Genomic DNA, 23,382 nt, shown 5'->3' on the forward strand with positions numbered 1-23,382 from the left:
TTATTTTTGAACAAATTGTGGTCGCTTATATAGTGGAATGAAAAATGAATAATTTCATGAACAAAAAGGAGTGCAAATGTTTTACTCACTGGTATTGATAATTCAAGTTGAGGAAGATGAACATCTAAACTTAGTAGTCAATGTGAGATTCTCCTGAAGCTGAAGAATTGTGAGGCAGGATTCTTTCCTACTTTCATAGAACATAATGCATCTACCCCTCAAGTTTGGTCTTGATCCCTCTCCCTGTCACTTAGGGTATTATATTTATTGAGCCAACAGTAGAAATAATACGGAAGAGTGGGAAATGCACAGGCCTTGGTGTCAAATTACCACAATTTGGACCTTGGCTTCGGAGCATGAAGATAAACTTTGTACATAGTGATGCCCATTGGAGTTGCTGATAGGAATGCTCACTCATCTTCGGAAATGTTGCATGTTCCATTACATGTAAATAGTTTCAATGTTAAGATGCCACATAGTTTATAGACTACTAAGAAAGAAGCATTAATTCCATAATTATAATCTTGTCATGAGCCAGTCAATCAGAAATGTAACAGTATTGAAAAGAAATCTGTATCTTAAAAGCAGTGAAACTCTGGCCTCTTTCTATTCATGGCCAAATCTCTAGTGCTTTGCTGAATCCAGTAAAACATGATATAATAGGGAAGAATAAAGAAATCTCCATAGTAAGCCAGCACCATTAGCTCTTACTGTTTGCTTTCCTACATTTCAGAACCATGCTGTGTTCAGACTTTCCTAGTCAAGTGTCAAGGCGTCTCAGCTTGTTGTTGGCCACATGGTGACAAGCTTGCCATTGGGCATACAGCAAATGATTAGCCAAAGTGTATGCCTGGATGAATTTTGAAATAAACATTCAGTTCACACACACACACACACACACACACACACACACACACACACACACACCTCTTTCTTGTGATCAAAATTGCTATCACCAACAACAGGAGCCCATAGAACAAAGACTGTCTTGTGTAAAAGGAGCTGCTTTCCCAATCTACATCTCCACCTGGTTTATCAGCAGCACAGCCTTATTTTCAGACCCTTTTCTTTCAGAAAATAGACTGTTATTATCTTTAGATCACACAGAACTGAATGCGTTTTAATGCAGACCCTTTAGATTTAACTCAAAAGTGCCTATTGATTAAACTCCCTATGTGGCCAAGGAAGATGGACAAGAAAGATGGACCTGGCAGTTGGCAATCTGAGAAGATGCTGTCTTTGGCCTATAGTTAAGAAACAACCTCACCAACCAAGATGTAACAGAAAAGAGAATCCCTTCCCAGCTGGCTGTCATTCTATATCTTGTAAACAAATGTAGCAGGACACAAAGACATAGCGGCTCATCTTAGAAGCACTGGCCAAAATCAGAGTGTTGATCTGTGCTGAGTCTTTCATTCCTGCTGAACTCATGCAGATATTAAGAACTCAGAAGGCAGCCAATTTACCAAGCTTCAGAGCTCTCTTCTATTTAGACTTTTCAAGTTGTTATTCCTAAATTCTCTTTAAAAAATTCATTGTTTTCTTATTTTCTTAGCAGCATCAAACTTGGTGTCTTCTAAACCCATGCAGTTTAGTGTTTACTTCTGTGAGCCCTACTCACCCCAGGGAACCTTCACATCACATAGGTATAGTTGTCTGGTTTGCAGACCTTGCTCTAATCTAACTTCCCCTTTGCTGACGGTCTTTTGACCACTGCTGGACATGTCCTGGAGTGGCTTCCTACTTGCTCTCATATGGAGCCCATGGCTCTTGGTAAACAATTAATCCTAACATGTCTGTAGTTCCCAAGGAAGCTATAACTTTAAGAGAGAACTACTGAAAGGATTAGAAAAGGTACCATTTTGAAGTTTTACTGTGGTTTTGAAATGAAGTTGGTATTTTATAGCCAGAGTGTAAATTAGTATTAGAAGCTGCAAGAGAACAACCAGCTATAGGAAGAGGTGTTGGAGTCCAAAAACTAGGCATCTTTTCAGTCATCCAGTTATGAGCTGTGTTGTTTAAATCCAGAAAAGATGACTTTGCTTTGCCTTGGCTTCCTCTTATTTGCAATGAGATTATTGCTTGTCCTCGTTAGGATGTAATTAAGACAAACTGTGGTGGCACCTGGCCTCTCCTGCTCTGTTCTCAGGGCAGAAGTGGTCCTTGATCCCGGGGGTTCAGCACACTTGGCCAACATGTCAGCTATTCTGACTTTCCCCGCACAAGTTATTTTTTGCACTTTATCATATTTCCTTTTAATTTTTCTGAAAGGGAGCTCCATGGACTCAACTAGGCAAAGGGAAGGGGTAAAGAGGATGAAGAGTAACTAAGATGTCCTTAGAGTTCTTTGTATATTTAATGTCTCTCTTCAAAAAAAGGAGAGAACTATCTATATTAAAATATCCACAACAATCTAGCAAGTAATTCATGTTTACTGATTTGTCAAAGGCTATCCTAGTGTCTTTGCTGTTGTCTATGCCCCTAGGGAATAATCTTAAATCTCAAATATTTCTTTGTTTTATTTGGAATAAGAAGACTGTTTGAATAGCTTCTATTATTTGACAAACATTTAATGCTGAACAACAAAGGTCAAGAAGTGATCATATCTGGGATGAATCCCTAGTCTCATAAGAAATCCTGAATATCTATAACTAAAAAGGATAATGGGAGTGAGGTGGGAGTGGAGAGAGGCTTCCCTGAGAGAGGAAGATTATTGCAGTTGTAAGACTCCAGGTTAGGAGAGATGTTCATACAAAGATATGGATATGGAGCAAGAAATGACTTCCCAGGGGACTCTGGGCTATGATGTGGCTGCAAGTGCCATAACAGTCATGTTGCTGTGAGATGCCATAGATGGCACAATCTTTATAGGTCACCATACCAGGATCAACAGAGTATCCCAAAAGTATTTTCAAGTCAAGAAAATCACTTCCCACTCATGAGCATGAAACAAGCCGGAAAAAATTACCTGAAGGACCCAATCAATGCATCTGTATTTCTATTTCCCCAGACCCCAGCTTTGTGGGAGAATTTTAGTAATGCTGCATTGAGAAGCTGGAGTGAAGCTGCTGAGAGTTTGTTATCGAAATCACCAGGCTACCATTGCTTACCTGTGTATTTATTTTCATATTTAAAAGTGGCATTCTCACTGTTTTGTATGTTTGGCTAATGCTAAACTGTGGCTGAGCATAGGATCATGTTTGAGGAGTATATAGAAAATTAAAGACAAGGATCTGAGCTCTGAGACTTTGCCAGAATTTATAGATTTGGGTTTGTTTTATTTTATAATCATCACAAGAACAGCAGTTGAAGTATTCATACATACAACATAATCAAAACTTAATTATTTCTCACTTGCTTGTGTTAAATCAGACATTCTTCAGAAGAGGTTCTGTCCAGAGGTCTAAGCTTACTCTTGACACTTCATTCATTCTTCTTCTCCTTGTTTCTTCTTTCTTTCTGTTCTTGCCAACTTGAGTAATTTTCATATTTTCCTTTTCATTTTAAATTGTATAAGATTGATATAATAATAACATCTAGCCTCTCTACACGCCCCACAAGGTAGATAGTACTCATGTGCCTAGCCATCTTGAAAATACAATATAAATTACAACTCCTTCTAATCATCCTGGAAGGTTCTATTAGTATAGCATGTTAGAAAAGAGGGCTCTGAGCACAGGGAAGTGAGGTAACTTGCCCATCGTCACATCACTATTACTAGGTCAAGCTAGAATATAAACCATAAACCACCTGGTCTGGTGTCTGGATCACATTGTAACCATAACAAACCATTGCTTCGGCTCATTCATTAAAGAAATTTTCACTCTCCCCATTTCTTTACTATAGTTTAAGCCCACTTTCCTAAGGTGGTCCCATGGCCAGAGATTAAATTAAATTCTACTGAACAGGAGGATTTTTTTCTTAGTGGGCCTTTACTGCTACTTTAACAAAGTTCGAGGGTAGCCAACACTGCATAAACCCTGCATCAGAATTCCTTCTCCCCAAAATTAAATTAGGAAACAAAACCAGCAAAACCATACTCCACCCAAACTCAACAACTTTTCTGTAGCCACGTGTAATAATTGTGAATGTCACTAAATCCTGCCCACTAGGAAAGAAGATGAAGAGAAGATTTGCTTAAGGGACTAGAAGATATAGAAACAGTCTTGACTCTCAGATGGGGTGGGTAGCACTGAAGTGTTTCTCATCCTAGCATTTCAGTGGTTGATTTAATCAACTGGCCGGTGAATCCTAAAGGTAAAAACATTTACCTATCAACAGCATCCTTTCCACAAATGACGAATCATAACCCAACATCACTTATATATAATCTAAAATTAAAGAATATCTTGTTATTTTAATAAATAGTCACATAACTTCACTAAAATAATGTTATGTAACTCATCCTCTTAAGATTTTAAAAACATCTGTCTGTTCAAAATCCCCCATGTTATTTCAGTAACTTAACTTTAAGGAACTCCCAGTAATTGGAAAAAAAATAGACTTTTAACTCCATTGATACAAATTCTGACCAAGTTTGATGGTAGAGCATACTAACTTTTTTTCGCACATTTTTTCTTAAGGTTCTGTGGTAGCAGTTATGCTTGCTATAATTCCAGCTTTTATTTCCATGAAAGCATATCAGGTAGTACAAACAGGGCTGGAGGAAGAACAAAGCCCCAGTCACAGGCGATTCAGCTGGGATGCCTTTAAGCCTGCCTTCCCTCACCCTGTATTTAGTTTGCATAATTATTACAACATAAGATATAAGTGGATGTTACAGAGATCAGTTTGCCCTTTTGGTTTCCCATTGTGGAGTGCCCCTCCCTCGAAGGCTCTGTCTGTTCCACACTGTCTCTATGCAGAGAGCAGAAATGCCGCAGTGACTGAGGAAGTGTAATTAGTCTAGTTAATGAGCGGTGACATGCTGCCTCCCTTTGAATTCAGAGAAGCTAGGGTGCTGTCTCTGGGAAGGTGGGAATTTAACCCCCTCTCCAAGTAATTAATTGATGTCCTTGTCATCAGGAGAATAAAAATTTCACCCTAATTGTTGGTAATGGGGGATGTTACTGTGCAAGGAGGCATTGATTTCCTTGTGTCTTTCTTTTCTGTTCTTGCCATATTGATCTTGTCACAGCTCAGAAGTTCTCCTGTTTTCTTCAAAATAAATAAATAAATAAACCCGGCTACCTAGAGGCTGTAATTCAGGGGCACATACGGTCTACTGTTGAGATGTGGTTGAGGAGCCTAGGGTCTCTTAATCTAGTCTGCTTCTGTCACTTTGCTGGAGGGGTGACATTTCAGCTGCTTCTAGAGATGTCACTGAGGTAATTCGGTAACTTTCATGTATTATGTGACAGATGATGTTTTCTAAGTGTACTCCCTTGATAATGCAAGGAAAGTATTTCTGGGGAAGGTACATTATAGTATTGTAGATCTTAAGGTCATACTAACTTGTCTTCTGTATGAGAATTTAGATTGGAAACTCAATGGGAAATTACCTTATATCAAAAAAAAATCTTACATAACAACCTTTTAATTTTTAAAGTATTTATTAAATATATGTATATTTATATATATATATATATATTTTTTTTTTTTTGGTTTTTCGAGACAGGGTTTCTCTGTGGTTTTGGAGCCTGTCCTGGAACTAGCTCTTGTAGACCAGGCTGGTCTCGAACTCACAGAGATCCGCCTGCCTCTGCCTCCCAAGTGCTGGGATTAAAGGCGTGCGCCACCACCGCCCGGCGTATATTTATATTTTTAATGATTATGTGCACCACATGCATGCAAGTGTCCACAGAGGTCAGAAGAGTCATTGGATACCCTAGGTTGTTTATGAGCCACGCTGTGGGTTCTGGAAACTGAACCTGAATTTTCTAAAGGAGCAACAAGTGCTCTTAACTGCTGATGCTTTTCTATAGCCCCAAAGTAGGTGATTTTTATTAGTAGAAAGGAGCACAAATCAGTAAAGTTGTAAGCAAAATAAAGAATTTATGTGATGTATGTTATATGCTCCTGTTTTGTTTTGAGACAAGGTGTTGCTGCATACCCCAAGCTGCCCTTGAATTAATGTTCTCCAAGCTACTTCATAGAGAAGTCCATCTCTTGCTCTCTCCCGTTAGCTCTCACCAGTAGCTTCAATAATTTTCCTCCAGTTTTGTCATTAAAATACTTGGATGAAAAGAACACTTTGCTTCCCTATGACTTTATCTGTCCTTAGTATCATTTGTTCTTGAAAGAGTTTTTGTGTTTGATCTATAATTATTGCCACAGCAACTAGCTACAATGCCACAGAGCAAGGACTAGAATTTTTGTTAGAAATAGAGCAAGTCTGTGACATGAAGCTGCTCATGCTTTTCATGTATCACACAAAACAAGGAAGATCAATTTGAAAATTACTAGGTATTTTTGTAAATAACTGTAAGAACACTATTCCCAGCCATGCTAGTGACCTCTGTGCTTTGCGAGTTTAGCATCCAGCTGCTCTTCTACAGCAAGATTAACTGCCTTCTTCATATTTGCTGGCATTGTGCTATACTATAGAGTAGAAGGTGAATAATGTACACAAGCCTCGTACACAAGGCCTTGAATTCAGCATCTAATGGTCTGTTCAGGGTTTTTTGTTTTGTTTTTTCTGTTATTGATTTTTTTTTTTCAGAAGAAACTTTAGTTCTGGCTACAATTTTGTTAGGTGTCAAACACCATGTAGCTGTGAGTTTTACTTTTCTGTAATTAAACGTGGATTCTGTTTATTATATTTTCTATGTTCCCTGGTAAAGAATGATAGGGTTTTTTTTTTATTTTTTCCGGCATTCGGGAAGCTCAGAGGTTTAGTGCTGTTAAAGCAGGAGCAAAGGTCTCAGAACTGTTCTTCAAAGTCTGTATTTGCTCATTCCATGCACAGAAAAATAAGTACGTCAGGCTCCTATGCTTTTGGAGCCATTTCAGAGAAATTCATTTCCCCCCTCGTGCTCTGTTACTTGAGTGTATGTAAAATGAGATTAGGGAACAACATTTGTTCTTTATTACGTTTCCCTGGCTGAACTACTTAATGTTTCTGTAGGCTGTGTGAGCGGTTGAGAAGCACAGCATTGGAGGCTACAATTTCAACCAAATTCTCCCAGCTGGCCAAAATGCAGGGCTACAGAGAGAAATGTGGGCACTGCCATGGTATCATATAGATCTTATGTTCTGCTCACTCTCTAAACCACTGATTAAGGTGCTCCGCTTGTTTTTAATATCTGTCTTGGAAAAGGAGGATTTGTCTTTCATAGTTTACCATTTATATTCATTTCTGTGATCATATTGCTATTTTTTAAAGCATGGTTAGCCTCCTTGTCTTTTGTTTGCTCTCCTGTTCTATTTTCAAAATGCATCTTTCACTTAGAGTTAGCTATAATCAGCCCGATATAAGCAGACTATCTCCTCTCTAAAATATCCCCTTAAAAGCAATATATGTTTGAAATAAAGTCAGATTATTTTTTATAATAAAGTTCTCATTTGCTTTTAATTATTGATATGCTAATAGTAATTTTATTTTGTGAAAGGAATGCATTTTCCAATGACATTAAGAATGATTAAACAGATAGATAAATTTCCTAGGAAGTTTATGATTTTTTTAGATATGTCCAATGTCAGATCTGAAAAAAAGTATTTTTAATCTTCTGGCATACTCGCGGCCTTGTTTAGTTTGTCACATTTGAGGCAAGTTTAGCCAATGAATCACTTTCAGTCGTATCAATAATTGATGCTGAAAGCTGATGGCTGTCATAATGGATGGGGAGATATTCTGAAGCCTCTCCCACTCCTTCCACCAGGCTCACATTATTTAACTACATGTTATGACCTGAAGGATGAAAACCACATAGGTTTATGGGTATTTTATTTTTAGCTACACTGCGGTAGCGATTTCACAAATGGCAGAGATATGTTGTGGGCTGTATTTCTGTGAAGGACCTTATCATGCAGTTGAAGGAATATGGACCAGTTTTGTCATGGCTCCTGCCAGTACTCTGGAACCAAGCACAGGATGCTCATCATTTTGAAGTCAGTCAGGACTACATGGAATATTCCAAACCAGTGTGGACTCCTGTGTGAAAGCTGGCTTTCAATAAGGCCACACACACAAAGGATAAGTGAGAAAGATAAATTTAAGCAAGTTTTAGAAAACAGTCATTAGACTGTATTTAGTTCATTGCCACTGGGAAATACTTTAATGTTGGATGTTAGATACATGAGCAAATGCTTGAGAATCTGCTCAACTCAAAAGTGGACTGGGAATGTGGGATTGGTGCAAACCCTTTAAGAAAACAAAGATTTACAGAAACAGAAATGTTTAGAAAATTCTGTCTGGGTAAGGAGTATTCCAGTGTGGAGTCAGAACTGAGAGCCCCTCTCACATGGAGAGTGAAAAATAATCAAGGATTGAAATTCAGGATTACTCATCACGCCTGATTGTGATATCACACTTAATAGTGAGTGGCATTCACCATGAAGGGCACAGCATGGCAATCTCTGACTTTGAAGGACCTTAACTAAGTAGTGTGATGCTATCACACAAGGATGATTGAAAATGCATCCCTCTGAAGAATTTGCCAAGCCTTTTCAGAGAAACCCGCTTCTGTGGCCACATTCTTTTATCTGTGTTTAAATCTCAGGTGCTGCTCCTATGTCATCTTTGCACACCTAAATGCACCTGTCGTGAGGTTTTGTTTGTTTAATATGCACTGCACTCTCTGGTGAAAACCTGTTTCACTGGCAACTTACATTTGGAGTGTGTGGACATCCCTCCCACAATAGTGTACAGAAACCCCATATAGGACTAGAATACAGGATGATAACTGCCGTAGTTTCTTTGTATTCTGATTCATTAAGCCATGGTTATGAGGAACAACCCAGTTCTTTGTTAATGACAGATTCATTGAAGGCCAGCTTTCAGCAGGCTTGTACCAGAAATCCTTTTAAAGTGCTATCCATTAAACCATTAAACTGGTCATTAAAGCTGTTCCTGCAGACTGTTACTCGTGAGTTATTGGTCTCTCCATTCTCAGTGGTCTCTCCTGTGCTCCATTATTCCTCCTCAGTTCCAAGGAGGGCCTGTACATCAGCTTCTGTCCTTTGCTCAGAATTTCCGTTGTGTATGAGAAGCAGAAAAATTGAGGGATGCTCTGTTGTGTGGGTAGAAATGCATCTTTTCGTTCCTAATTATACAGGGTAAAGATCTTGTGGGTTTTTTTTTCATTTGATTTAAAGAAAAAAAAATACTAAAAATTTCAGCATGTGGAAAGCTATAGTTTTGTCTTTCATTACCACAGAATTTTTGGAAATGAAATGACCGTGGTATAAGGATATCATTAGACCAAAACTGGCAGAGACATCTGGAGTTAATCTATTTTCCTTACTGTCCACAGTTTTGAAATACGAAATTAAGATTTATGATAGCAAATTCATAATTTACGTAAATGTTAAAGGGTCATCATTTAGATTTCAGACTTCAAAGCCAGAACTCCCAATGTGACTCAAGGAAAGTGGCATCAGGGTCCATGCCTATATCTCATTAGCAGCAATGGGGAGCAATATCTTTTTCTTCATTTTATTAATTATTAGATTCAGGTATAATGATGAAAGTAGATTGACTCATTTGTCCTCACCCTCAAACTAAGAATTTAAAGTTCTTTTGTGAGTTTGGAGGGGTTGAGCTAGTCCTCTGCTGATTTTTCGGAGCTCCTTCTTGATGGTAATTTCACACAGTATGTCCAAAGTGACAAACCTGCTATGGATTGTACAAAATACCATCCCAAGTATTGAATTCTAAAGTCTATTGGCTCTGTCTCCAATAAGACTAAAGAAATCAAATGTCTGATTTTTGTAAAGTGTGCTAAAACTTACTGTTCTTCTCATTTTGAAGAGCTCTGGGATGCTTCCAATTTTGAAACTAAAGAATTCAGTTATACCATAAGGAAAATGATTAAAATAGGAATGTCCTCACTCCAGTGATGACTATTGTTGTCATTGATTGGTATCTAGTGAAGTATATGTATACATTTTAACCAAAATACAGTGTTTTTTTTATCATTTGAACCTCTACTGAAAGTATATGTCTGTATCAGTAGAAAAATGGCAGTATCATTGGCTATACGCTTGTCATACTGATTTACCAGTCTATTATATTAAGGTTATGCAAAATTTCTTTTCATAACTAGAAATTATTCTTCAGTGGATCTACTATCCAGTTGTCCTGGGCAAAAACTTAATTTTCACCTTAAAATTTCAAAATTCAGAAGGTAGACTGTAGTGTGTCCTAGCATATCCACAGTACAGCCTTTGGAAACTTTGTGTGTGTGCCTGGCTCAGTGTTTGAAGAAGATACACAGTAGGAAAAAATATTCATCAAATAGTGAAAGGAATTAACTCTAAGCCAGATCTTCAGACCAAGAAATATCATGGATGAGGTCATATTCCTCTAGAACTTGACTCTTTTTATAAACATAAGAACTGGATTCTGGGAACATTATCTTACACAGTTACATGATCATCTTCCTTCTGACTATCCATCTGACTGTCTATGATTTCCAGGTTTCTTTTCAATCCCTTAGCATTTGTTTAGACATGTTGATGCATGCAGTTTTTAAGAGACAATTTCCAAGACCCACATACTAGAAGGAGAGTTCTTCTTACGCCTTTATACACTCTCCATATATGCCTACCACACACATAAACATATTCTGCACACATATACAAATAAGGAAGGAAAAGTAGTAATGGCAGCAGGCTAAAATTTTGACTTTATGAAAATCAGACAAGAAGTTTGTTAAAATGTATGCTGTCTGTTCTTTGTGCATTCCTTTCTGTGAGGAGGTCTCAGGGGTACAATGAGTGAGAGTGAAGCACTGAGCAAAGCCAGCCGCTTTCTCTGGTTCGGAATTGAATACACCATTCTTATACTCAGTGTTAAGTAAGTTGAGATGGGTACCCGAGGAAGAAAAGTCCTTTTTCCTCTTCTGCTGCCCGCTTGTCATGTGACTGGGGTTTGTTAGTAGATTCCGTATTTAACTAAGCAGGCTATCTGTCTCACTACACATGGAGGTACACAAACACAGAGGTTTGAGTGTGATGCTGTGATTCTATCAAACTTAGGTCTGAGAAAGTCATGGATGACTCTAACCTGCAGTGATCATGTAATTTGGTACTTGAATTGATGTATTTGAGAATGAAAGATGGATGATCCCATTAATAATTGTACCAGGAATACAGATGTAAACAGGATATATAATATAAGTTAATCTCAGCCTCTGTGATGACTCTGGTCTGGCATATACAATCTATCTGATCAGAGCCTGTAGATCTCTCCACAGCTCCCAGCATTCTGAGCTTTGCAAAATTCCATTATATTCACGCCTTTAATCCCAGCACTCGGGAGGCAGAGGCAGGCGGATATCTGTGAGTTCGAGGCTAGCCTGGTCTACAAGAGCTAGTTCCAGGACAGGAACCAAAAGCTACAGAGAAACCTTGTCTCGAAAAATCCACAAAAAAAAAAAGAAAAAAATTCCATTATATTAGAATGACACATATTTCAATACAGAATATTTGCACTAAGTAGAAACTAGCTAATAGCTACTTTCATCAGTCTAATAGTGAGGAAAATAAGTGCAAAGTTAGGCTATCCAGTTGCAGAGGCTAGCTCAGAGTAGGTTTCAAATGTGCTCTGAACAATTTCCAACTGACAACCACTGCAAATGGAAAGTGAGTTTTATCCAAGAGCGTTTCACTGAAAAAACAAACTTCTCTTAATGGTAGGTTGTATACCCAGCAATAGACGGCCAGCAGAAAAGGATTCAACAGCATCTCTGGAGGTTCCTGTCTTAAAATATCATGTCAGGACTCTTCCTCATATATATATATATATATATATATATATATATATATATATATATATATATATTGTGCTTCCAGTTTAGTGTTCTTATGGGATTCCACAGTGTGGGAACAAATGAATCTCTCTTTCTTGTGTCTGTTCTTGGCCTCCTTTCCTTCTGGTTGCTGGTCTGGTTCAATTCCAATGTGTTAGCTTTTTATCATATTGTATCTTATCTCTTATTATATTTATTATATTTTTCTCCCTCAGAAACCTGGTTGTTTTCTACTGAGAGACAGAAATGGATGGATCTGTAAGGGAGGAGAGGTTCAGAGGAATTAGGAGTAGAGGCAGGGGAAACCCTAATCAGAATATATCATGGAAGAAAAAAGGAATATGTTTTCAGTAAAAGGAAGGAAATAAATAGTTCTTAGAAATGCAATTGTAGGCAAGTGTGGCAATAGTTTTCAGTTTATTTGAACTGGGTTTACATCCACTGTTCTTTCCTGATACCTGCTGATTACCATTACAACATAAGAGGGAGACTGATCTGTATCTCACTGTGTTCTTCATCCTGTCTGGTAATCTTTATGTAGTCATTCTAGAATGTGTATTTTAAAATCCACTGTGTAGGAAACATGGAGTTACAACATTAGATAAAGCTCAAACCCAATCACAGTATTCTCTGTTGATTCCAGTATTTCAAAAATGTTAAAATGAAATATAACCAATGCAATTTCAAACATAATATTTCATTAGGGATATGCTTTAATTTTACAATCTTAAGACAATATATATTTTAAATAAAAAAAATTTGTAAGCAACTTTTCTCTTTATAATGAAATCGAAATAAAATTTTAGTTTGTTTGGTTGTCTAAGATTTTTTTTATTTTATCATCTATAAGAAGAAAGAAAGAGAACATGATACCTTAGAGTGTAAATACTTCCTAAAAATCCACACACCAAGGGTATGGGAAGCAATGGCCACCTTGTGCGATTTAATTTGAAGCCCATGTGTAGTGCTGTGGCTTTTTACTTTGCCTGCAAAGGGTAATCATATTAGCAGCCAGCAGTCAGTATGTGTGTGCTGTGCCCAAAAGACACCTGCTGAGAGCTCTGTAGCTGCCTGATAGTTGCACTAAACACATTTGGAGATAAGAGTGAGGTGAGGAATTCTTTAAGTGATGGCTGTAATCCTCTGTATTTTGCAACAGACAAGGAGAAAGCATCAATTTCTCTTATTTCCTTTTCGGATGTTGAATGTTTAATTTTCTGATCCAGAAAACAAGGTATTGATTAAACATTAACAAAAGTCTTATTTTTCAGTTTCGAAGTTCATCTCTTTGTATGAGAATGGATAAATGATTTAACACAAAGCAAAGTAAAATGAGAAAAAAAACCTTCCTAATAAATGGCAAGCAAAAACAATACTGAAAGGCTAGCACATATTTTAACTACAGGATACAAAGTAAAACAAGATGATGTTTAAAATCTCATTAAAACCTTCTACATTTTTTTGAAGAAATAATAGTATTGATTAGAGACCACTAATGTCTTTTATCAACCTCATTATGATTTATATCTGCTGTTTTCCTTGTAGTGTTGTTTGTTCCTTGCTCTAGCAATGTCATGAAATCAAGCTATCCATTCTTCAATTGCTCTTCCCTTTTATGGCTACTAATGTGCTGGTTTTATGAATGAGCAGGCCTCCATTTCCAAGTGGAAAGGGAAAACTAAGCAATGCATGTAGCTACTTGGCTCTGCTTTGTTATCTCTGCTGAAAAGTAGATGAGGCTCCAAATGATAGAGTTGGACATGCTGTTACATAATAATAGAGGGGCAAAAAATCACTTGCCTTGCAGTAATGACTAAGCAGCTTGCTTACATTTTATAATCCCATGTGGAGGCAGATTCAATTGGCATGATGGGGGAAAGAATTCTACCAGCTTGCTAAGTTGTGGTCTACAGGGTCTGTTTGGATCCCACTCAGGGAGACATGGAGGAGAGATAAGATAAGCTACTTTTCAGTTAAAACTTTTCAACAAATGCTTTGCCTTCATCCTTGAGAACTGATACAGATTAAGCAGTATTAGGAAACAGTGATTCTCCTTTTTATTCAGTACCATTACATACTAAAACCTGGTGGTCTGGTGGTCTGGTACCATCAGGAAAGGGAAGGTTCATATATGATCCACATGGATTATACTTAATAGATGATTGCTTCCTGGTGGAACACAGCCATCAAACTCCACAGGGTTCCTGAGAATGTATAACCTATTTTACTTAATAAATATTCTAGTCTTTAAATTGGTTGCTAAACAAGTGGTTTATTCTTATAAACCTTTATGGTCACATTGTATCAATTCAGTCGTGTGTGTGTGTGTGTGTGTGTGTGTGTGTGTGTGTGTATCTCTTTACTTGGAGAAGATTAAATAGTTTCTTAACAGAATTTTTCTGCCTGAAAATCATTTAAGTGTTTATGTTTTCAAATATCACAGAAAATGCAGGTATGTAAACTGTGTTCTTAAAATTCTTCTCCATTACACAGTCCTTACGAATGAACTGTGAATGTCTCCACCTCGCCCCCGCCCCCTCACCTCCACATCTTGCTAGTTAGACCAGACTGGCCTCCCAAGTGCTGGAATTAGAGGTGGGTCACCACACCCAGGTGTCCACTTCTTTCTTGTTGCTTATTTATCTAATGTAGGAGATAATACCTAACAATCCAAACAAACTGATTAAAACAAGTCACAGATGCCATCCCTATCAACATTACTTTCGGGGACAGGAATGTTTTAATTCTGTTTGTGGCCACCTTCCACATGTTGGGCAACAAATCTGAAATATTTAATTTCTAAATGCTAAAGTTGTATTTCTTTCAAACTCTTAATTTAAAGAAATCTCTCAAGAAATGATCATTTTCAAAATCATAAAGTAAAAGAGCTGGGTCTAATTCCAGAGCCCATATTGCCTTGACCTTAGAAAGGTGAAGAATATTCAGGGCTGTAACATGAAGGGGCCTGCTTGTTTGGGTTTCTTTCCCGCCCGGTACCCCATAGCCAGCAAGCCCCAAAGAAAATCATACAGAGATCTCTCTAAGTTATAAAGCTGATTAGCCCATTAGCTCAGGCTACTTATTAGTTCTTATAGCTTATATTAACCCATTATTCTGATCTATTTTTGCCATTTGGCTCAGTACCTTTTCAGCTTCCTGGGTGGTCTGCACAGGACTGGGAGGAATCAGCTTCCTCCTTCCCAGAATTCTGTTCTCATTGCATCATTTCTACTTCCTGTCTGGTTTTCCCGCCTATCTTCCTGCCTGGCCAATCAGCATTTATTTAAAACATGATTGTCAGAATACAGACAATTCTCCCACACCACAGGGCTTTTGTTACTGCTTTCATTCCGCTGGCACAGTGGCCTGTTAAGAGCATTTAAAAGTACCTCTAGGAGTAGAGTCCTGCAGGAAAAGAGTGATTTCTCTGTACGGCTGTGACAGAATGCAGGGGCAAGTGTTGACCAGACAGTTACATCAATCATGGCCTCACATAACTGAGTTTCTTATTATGGGCATAGTTATCCTTTCTACTTTGTTCACATATCACAACTCTAAAAACATAGAAGAATAGATGGTACTTTACATATTAAGTTTTGGTTTTCTATAAACTGTGCTATAATTTCAAATTTAACCATCGGACAATGTAAAGACTTGATTCAATTCTGTTACCTGAAGGCAAAATCCTGCATGAAGAAATGTCCGCCTGAAACACCTTTTCATTACATTCAACAAGTATGCTACATTTATAAACCTTTGATGAATTTGAATACATCTCTTCTTCTGTTCAAGGAAAAATGCTACCACATCCACTTATTAACACTAGCAATCTAGAAAAATTCTTTCAGTTCTTCACACTCTGCTGGTAGCCTGTATCAGAGGCACTGTTACAGGGAAAGACTCAACAAGAGCTGATAACTAACTGGATAAGGGGAGCAAAGAGAAAACGAGGGCACAAACCTGCCACTTGGGTGACAGAAATGCCAAGAGGGATGGAACACAGAGGACACAGACTTAACTTGCTCTGTTACTTAACTTGCTGCAGCTAAACCAGAGCTGAAAACACCAGCCTCACCCTTGTCTTTCAGACATTGCTGGTACTTTCCACCTCATCTCAAATTCTGGCTTATAAAGGATTGTTAGCTTCAACTAAATGCATGTTCTTTTCTTGGAAGGATGTTCTGGCAATTGCTAACTGTGGAAAATATAGCCCTTCCCAACTATGTAAGCATGTGTTTTGTTCACATGGATATATACACCATTTTACCATTTCAAATGGGATGAGAGAAAATATGAATAAAAACAAATGAAAAGGAGAAACTATTTCTGCATAAATTGGCAACTAGCTCCAAGCTGCTCTTATAACCTCAAAGGGGCTTGAGAGTGCCGTAGGGTGAGCCACACTATGGAAGAACCAGATGAACTATGTGAAAAGCCAGGATTTCTCCAGAAGTTAAGGTCATTGAAAGTTCAGTTCCAGTGAAAAAATAAAAGGTCTGGCCTGTAGTTTGGCTAGTAAAATAGTTGGTCTAGTCCTCCTATATAATTAAGTTTTGTTGTTTGTTTTGTAAACATACAAAAAACCCAGGATGACTGTGTTTTTGTGGCAGTTCTTTGATCAGTCTCTAAAGGAACATTTAGAGGTTTTTCTCTTGGGTCATAGGGAGGATGCAGAGTCCTACTGAGTAGTTGTGATTATGGAGTGTGTGGTGTTTTGAAAATGGCAATTATACTTTTCTTTTGGCCCAAAGCTTGGATTTTAGAGAACCACTGAAGGATGTTGCTTTAAAGTAAGGACCTCAGCGCTAGGGGAAAAAAGGTCATGCCCAGGGAGTGCCACTCAAGTACTATAATCTGTTGTGCAAATTTGTAGGGTTCTGTCCTGTGCTTAGAATCACAAGCAGAGATCAGCAGTTCCTTACAGAGTTTTGATCTCAACTTTCCCCGAATTGTATATAAGAAGCAGCAGAGGGCTGGGTATAAAACCAACAAGTAAACTTTGGCTGAGCTAGAGAGAAAGCTTAGGAAATTTGACCTTTCTCTGTAGAAGTTATTTAATTATGAACAAATCATCTAACTTCTGTGTACTGCAGTCATTACATTGAGAGAACCATGATAAACATAATACCCACACATAGGATTTTTATTTTAAATTAAGTGAGTTAACATCAAATATTATTAGAGTAATTGGATAGACACACATTTTCACTGTGGCTTTGGAATGAAACTGCAGTACACAATTAGAACTTCATGTGTTGCATGTAGTTTATTCTTCCACTTACTCATTTTAAGACAGAGTTCTAACTGAGGTAAACAATTTTAGATTTTAAGACCAAGTGCTTGATATTAGCAAGTATCTACTTGAGACTGCCTGTTTACTTTGAATTACCCACAAAGAGTTCCTTGCATCTGGTTCCACCTATACCAGAAGCAACTAAGTTGAGAATCTGTTAGCATTAAAATTATTTTGTTTGAAATCATGGTGGAGAGGATCATTCTACCTAGATACCTGTGTCTAGGCAGGAATGGAAAACCCTTTGACATCTTGGTTAAGTTGTTTTTAGCATAGAGAATAGATCTTGCTTGTGGGGTTGAAGGGCCTATTGATTGCCTGGAGAAATACTTTGTAAATACAATGAGGCGTTCTTGTTTATAAATTCTGGGACAAGTCAGTACACAGATTTTATATAGTTTCTGAAATATAAAAGGCCCATTAAGCAACTTTTAGTTGAGTAACTCTTCTCGCTGTACTTCCAGCTTTCAAAACTCTGCAGAGACTGAAAGCAACCTAGCTGCACTCTAGCTGAGGAGGGTAAAGATGGGCAGCAATGCTAAAAATACACCAGCCTTGCAAAGAAACTTGTTTGACAGGGACTGACAGTGAAGGGAGAATTGAAGAGAAAAGAAGACACAAGTGGTACGTCCAAAGGGGAAAAAAACTCAGTGAGTCCACTGGGTGAAACAGTGCTAATTTCATATTATTACAATGGCTTCATCTTAGTTCTATTAGGAAGCTGCACAGTCAGGGTGGATCAGCTAAATACATGGAGCTGAAATAGAAATCACCTTCCCTGACAGCTAGTATTTGTGCTGCTCTTTCTCCATGTTGGTCATGATATTCACTCTTAAGAGACTGCAACAAGGGAGGCCAGAGGACCCAGAAGCAAAGCCCTTCTGCCATCACTAGCACCAAGATGGGGAAAACAAAATTAGGAATGATAGTTTCTCTTATTTATGATTTCTTTGCCTTCCTAACATGGATAATGGAAAGGTGATTGTCAAAGCACTTTTCTGTTTTCTTCTTTTAAGTATAAAGGATGTTAGTATACCTCACCGACTTGCTGTATTTATTCTTTCTTGAGTTTACTGCTCTCAGCATTCTGACAAGCTCCAAAAATAATGACCAGTGCTGTGTGTTGTTAAATGTTCAGTCAGACAGATAGATACAGATGGATGAGTGCTGAGCTGCACAAAGGCAAGTCAGCATTATTTAATCAATGTTTGTTTGATCCGTGTAAAACAAGTATAAATGTAAGCTGCGTCCCATCTGTCCTATCATCCATGTGAAGCCAACCTCATTTTTAAAACTTGATTTCTTATGTAATTGTCCCGAAATGACACAGGATGATAAGTTGGAAGGTGAAGGATGGTTGTATTTAGATGTGCTTCCTGTCTTGGGCTTCTTCACTCTGCAATGGCATTCTGGACAGTTAGGCAGCCTTGTGCTTTAGTAACTACCTGCCAGTATTTAGCAGTGAGCTTTTGATTCCCTGGCTTGCATTTGAAATTATCTGAGTCACTCCTGCGGACTTAACTAGGTTACTAACAGCATTTAGCACACTGCCTGTCCGAGAAGGCCTTCCACAGTCAGATTGGTGACACAGGCTTTCCTTCTACTTCATCCGCCAAATGAGGTGCGGGTGGAGGGGAACCATCTCCTAACAATTAAGAAAATGGAATTATACTGTTGTGAAGCATAATGACCCAGTATCCATTACAAGCCTCTTGTCAGTTCTAGGTTTCCTGTTCATAGACTATATTCCATGTGTACCATACAGCTTGTTCCTTCACTAGCAATGTTTTCAACTCTTCAATTCAGCAATTAAGCCTGAATGTAGTTTTGAAATCATTGTTGAGGTACCTTCAAAATGCATTTTATATCCACATAGTACATACTGTAGATTGTTTCTGCTTGAAGTATGATATTAGAACATGTTGACAGTTTGAAAATATAAGAAAAAAATTTAGGTTAAAAAGGGACAGACTGGATAAACATGATGATGCATAGAAACAATAGTACAAGCAGAAAAATAATCCAATCTTTCTGAAGGGAGAAAGTTGTTTTTCTGACTCTGATGGTGAGTACTGGCTTCTCTTCTTCATTGTCCCTCTCAGCTGTTTGGATTGTACAAATTGCCCTGTCATTCGCTATGACATGTTATAAAGAAATATATAAGATGTGAGCATACAGGTGGAGAAGCAGATGCAGAGCCTGTGCACAGCAGGCCTGGGAAAGGCCAGTCAATAGAAAGTATGTGTGCACGGATCCAGCAGGGAAGTCTGGGAAAATGTGTGTGCTGACCCAGGAGGAAAGGTTGGGAGAGTGTGTGTGCCTAGTGTGTATATGTGTGAGGGTCCAGCAAGAGAGACCAAGAAGAGTATTCCATGCAAATTATGTTCACAGCACCAGAATATAAATTGTGCTAAAATAAACTTATAAACTACAGCAGCAGAGAAGGAAATAGAAAAGTAAGATATAGCCCTGCTGTTCAAATAGTAACAGAACTTCTGTGTTGATGTTTTTCATTTGCATCAATATTGGTGATTGTTAATGTCTCTTATAACACACACACACACACACACACACACACTATGGTCAGTATAGTATGTAGATTATGTTAGTGTTCAGCTTCACAGCTGAACTCATCCTTATTGAGCATAGCTTTAGAATTTCTTTTTAATTTTGTCCATTCCTTGTGATAAATGCCTTAATCCATTTTTCAGTATTCACCTTTTGTGTGCATTGTTTGTCTTTTACAGTCGATTGACCCCGGCCAGCAGTTCACATGGGAACACTCAAACTTAGAAGTAAACAAACCAAAGAACAGATATGCAAATGTCATTGCATATGATCACTCTAGGGTTCTCTTATCAGCAATAGAAGGTAAGAAAATGCATATATTATTCAAATTGCTGTTTTCTGGGTTTTAGATATTTGCATGGGAAAGTAATATTGCCTGGGTTGTTAGCCGTCTATGAAAGCACTTGCCTCAAACCCAGGCACAGTTTATTGGTAACAGAAACAGATTAGCATCGCTACCATGACAGAAGCATCCCTCCATGTAGGCTTGGTAATTTACTGATGTTTTGATATGGGAAGCAATACTCAACATACCTATGATTATTGATAGTTATGAGCAAACTGGTGATTTTCAGAAGGTATGTCCACTAGTCACTAATTTTAAAAGTAAGGAAACGGTGTCTGTAAATAAATCTGGACATGCTTACATGGTACCAAGGTGAACGTAGGAGTCCCTGATGTGGTGGTTAGCAGAAACGGAGCACCTTGGAAACATGGAGGGTATCAAATCTGGGATCTGCTTTGCAGTCTGTCTCTCCCACTTGCAGTGTGAAGTGCATTCCGGGAGGGATGATGAACGAAGAGGATTGCTCCTCAGCAGACCCAGAAGGGAGGTTTCTGCTCCCCTCCTTCCAATAATCAATCCCTGCACGTGCCACACTAAAACATCTGGGAGTTCATTCCTCACAATCAGAATTTCAGGAGTCCTTTAGCTTATAGAAAATCATTAGATTGAAAGACCTTAGAGAATTTTTTTTCCTGCCACCTAATCCTTTTCACATGTCGTAGCAGGCAACCTGAGCCACCACCTGTCACATACCACATTTGTCACCAGTGACTCTTCATGCTCAAAGGCTCTCTCCTTAATCTCTTGCAGTTGCTTTTAGAAATCATTGAATAGTGCTGGCTTTGTATCAATTCTTTCAGGAATCCACAGTGCAGTCTCATCTACAGGGATTCAAATATATATATATATATATATATATATATATATATATATATATATATATGTTTTCTTTTCCTGCTTTTAAAAATCTATGGTAGCATCCACCTTATCTCATAGCTCTTCTCTTGAAAGCCATCTTGGTTTCAGACAATTGTTTTAGCAGAAAAAGCCATTTGCCAAGGACCTGAGTTCAATCCCAGGATTCACATAGTAGAAGGATGCAAGTTGACTTCTAACCTCCACAACAGTATGGTACATACCTGGATGGGCACACATATAAGACAAATACAAATTTAAAATGTTAAAGAAATTTGGTAAGCATAAAAGGCAGACCTGGGAGTAAAATATTTTTTTTAATCATTTGCTAAACATGTACCTGCAACCTGCTTTTTGGCTCAAAATGGCCTTAAGTGGAATTGATGGGCCATAAAATTGTGTCATATTAGTCTTGATGTTGGAAAATATTGTAATGTTTCTTACTGGTAGCCAATACAGTACTGTCCAGATGTCAATCTTCTTCCATCCTGATAACACTGATTAATTTTATTGAGAATCACCAGTGCCAGTTGAGGCAGGGTTAGGTCACTTTAATAACTGCTTCTATGTTTTGTTGAAAAATTCAAGCAAATGTTTGCTGATGGCTTTACATTTTATCTCTACAGCCCCATTTTAAAATGTAACAAATAGCATTTCCTTTTCTGTAAAATCTTTATCACAATAAATTAGGGAACAAAACTAAGTCACAGATAGAAGAACTAAATCTTTCTTTAATCGGTCAAGCTAATGTGAAAGTAACTAAATATATCAGCAAGAGAATCTGGAAAGCTGCCTGCCAGCTTTTGCTTTCCTCAGTACCAAATCACTGTGTTTTTGATATGTTGCCATAATTTTCCTTGGCCTATTATTTCTCACATCTTATAAAGGGTGTTGAGATGGTGGTGGCGGACTCTGGTGCGTTTATTATGACAGTTGGAAACTTATGTCCACTTTATTCTTAGGTCGTTTTTACAGTGCAGAAGCAGAGGCACTTGACTCAGATTAAAACCTGCCTTTTTATAACTCTGTGCCCACAGTTATACCCTAAATCTAGAGCTGACCTAGAAAGCAAAGTCTTTCAGTGTTCTGTTATGCAAAAGGTTAGAAGAATTTAATTAAAATTTATGGGCTCGGTGGAGAGCTTTAATCTAGATTACAACCAGGAACATCATTTTATCTCAGACCAAGCTCTTCTAACCTGGAAGTACTCTGGGTGACAGCTATTCATTCTGTATAAGTCTTAGAGAGGAGGTGCTGTGCATGAGAACTGCACAGCCCGTCACTAACTGGCTCTATGGCAGGTAACTTCGATAACACAGGGTCAAATGAAAAGGGGAACTGATATTAGCCCTGTGTATAAAAGCTAATGTGCTCTACCTCTTTTGGCTAACTGGGGTGATTGTGGTTGAGGGTTTAATATGATGGTTTTTTAATCCTTTGTTTGGTAGTGTTAGCTACTCTTTTTCATATTACTTTGAAGACTATCTGACAGACATTAGAGAAGAAACAGAAATGGATGCAATGACTTACATTGTCTTTATCTTAGCTAACAGTGTGAACAGCTACTCTCTTTCCATTGAGATTATGAAAAGAGTGTAAGTTGATGGGCACCAGGACCCTGTATAGCTACAGCCTGCTTCCTAAGCTGCTGGGAAGTGGTGATGTTCCTCACATGCCCAGATCACTCATTATCCTGTACCGAGGAAAGCCAGAACAAATCCAGAGGGTACAAATACAGACGGTTGTCAGTTATTGCACATCTGGCAAAATAGGTGGCGAAACACAAGGGAATTTTTGACAAGTCCAATTGCCACTTTGACAAGCTCCACTTAAGCAGTTGGTATGAGAAAATTGTGGTTCCTGAACCAGGGATGTAACAGGGACTAGTTTAATGACTTAAGTTAGTTATTCTCAAGTAAAGACCAAACTGAAGCCCTTTGTTATCAGGGAGGGAGGCATTGGAGACAAGGTTTCTTTGTGTAGCCTTGGCTGTCCTGGAATTAGCTTTGTGGACTAGGCTGGCCTCAAACTCACAGATACCTGCCTGTCTCTGCCTCCTGAGTGCTGGGATTAAAGGTGTGTGCCACTACTGCCTGGCTGAAGCTCATTCTTATGTGCATATAACCATAATATAAAATAATCTGTTAGCTCATGCAGTGTGTAAAATGTTCAGAACCTATACTTTCATTAAGGCAGAGAGAGAGAAAGATGAAGAGCAAGATTCTGACTTTGAGGCATTAGTTGTTTCTATATCTAGGTAAACTTGGCTCCTCGGAGAGCAGCTTTCACAATTACAGCCTTTCTTTCCTGGCTCCTGAGATCACAGCAGCTATTATGTTAACTCTATCTTACAGACTATGCGATGCTATTACAACTATCTCACCTGGTATTTACTAGTATGCATTAGT

At 38.2% G+C, this 23,382-nt stretch overlaps 1 protein-coding gene across 45 annotated transcripts in view; it reads left to right on the forward strand.

Annotated features, from left to right (window-relative positions):
* Positions 1–23,382, forward strand: part of Ptprd (protein tyrosine phosphatase receptor type D) — a 2,219,644-nt gene that overhangs the window by 2,125,609 nt on the left and 70,653 nt on the right. For all 45 annotated transcript variants that reach the window (XM_041632294.1, XM_041632295.1, XM_041632298.1 and 42 more), the window contains one exon: positions 19,953–20,076. In XM_041632294.1, coding sequence (XP_041488228.1) covers positions 19,953–20,076 — 124 coding nt within the window. The remainder of the gene's footprint in view (positions 1–19,952; positions 20,077–23,382) is intronic.

The sequence above is a fragment of the Microtus oregoni genome, unplaced genomic scaffold (assembly GCF_018167655.1).
Source record: "Microtus oregoni isolate MIOR12 unplaced genomic scaffold, Mior012 000041F_ref0000270, whole genome shotgun sequence".
Lineage (NCBI taxonomy): Eukaryota > Metazoa > Chordata > Mammalia > Rodentia > Cricetidae > Microtus > Microtus oregoni.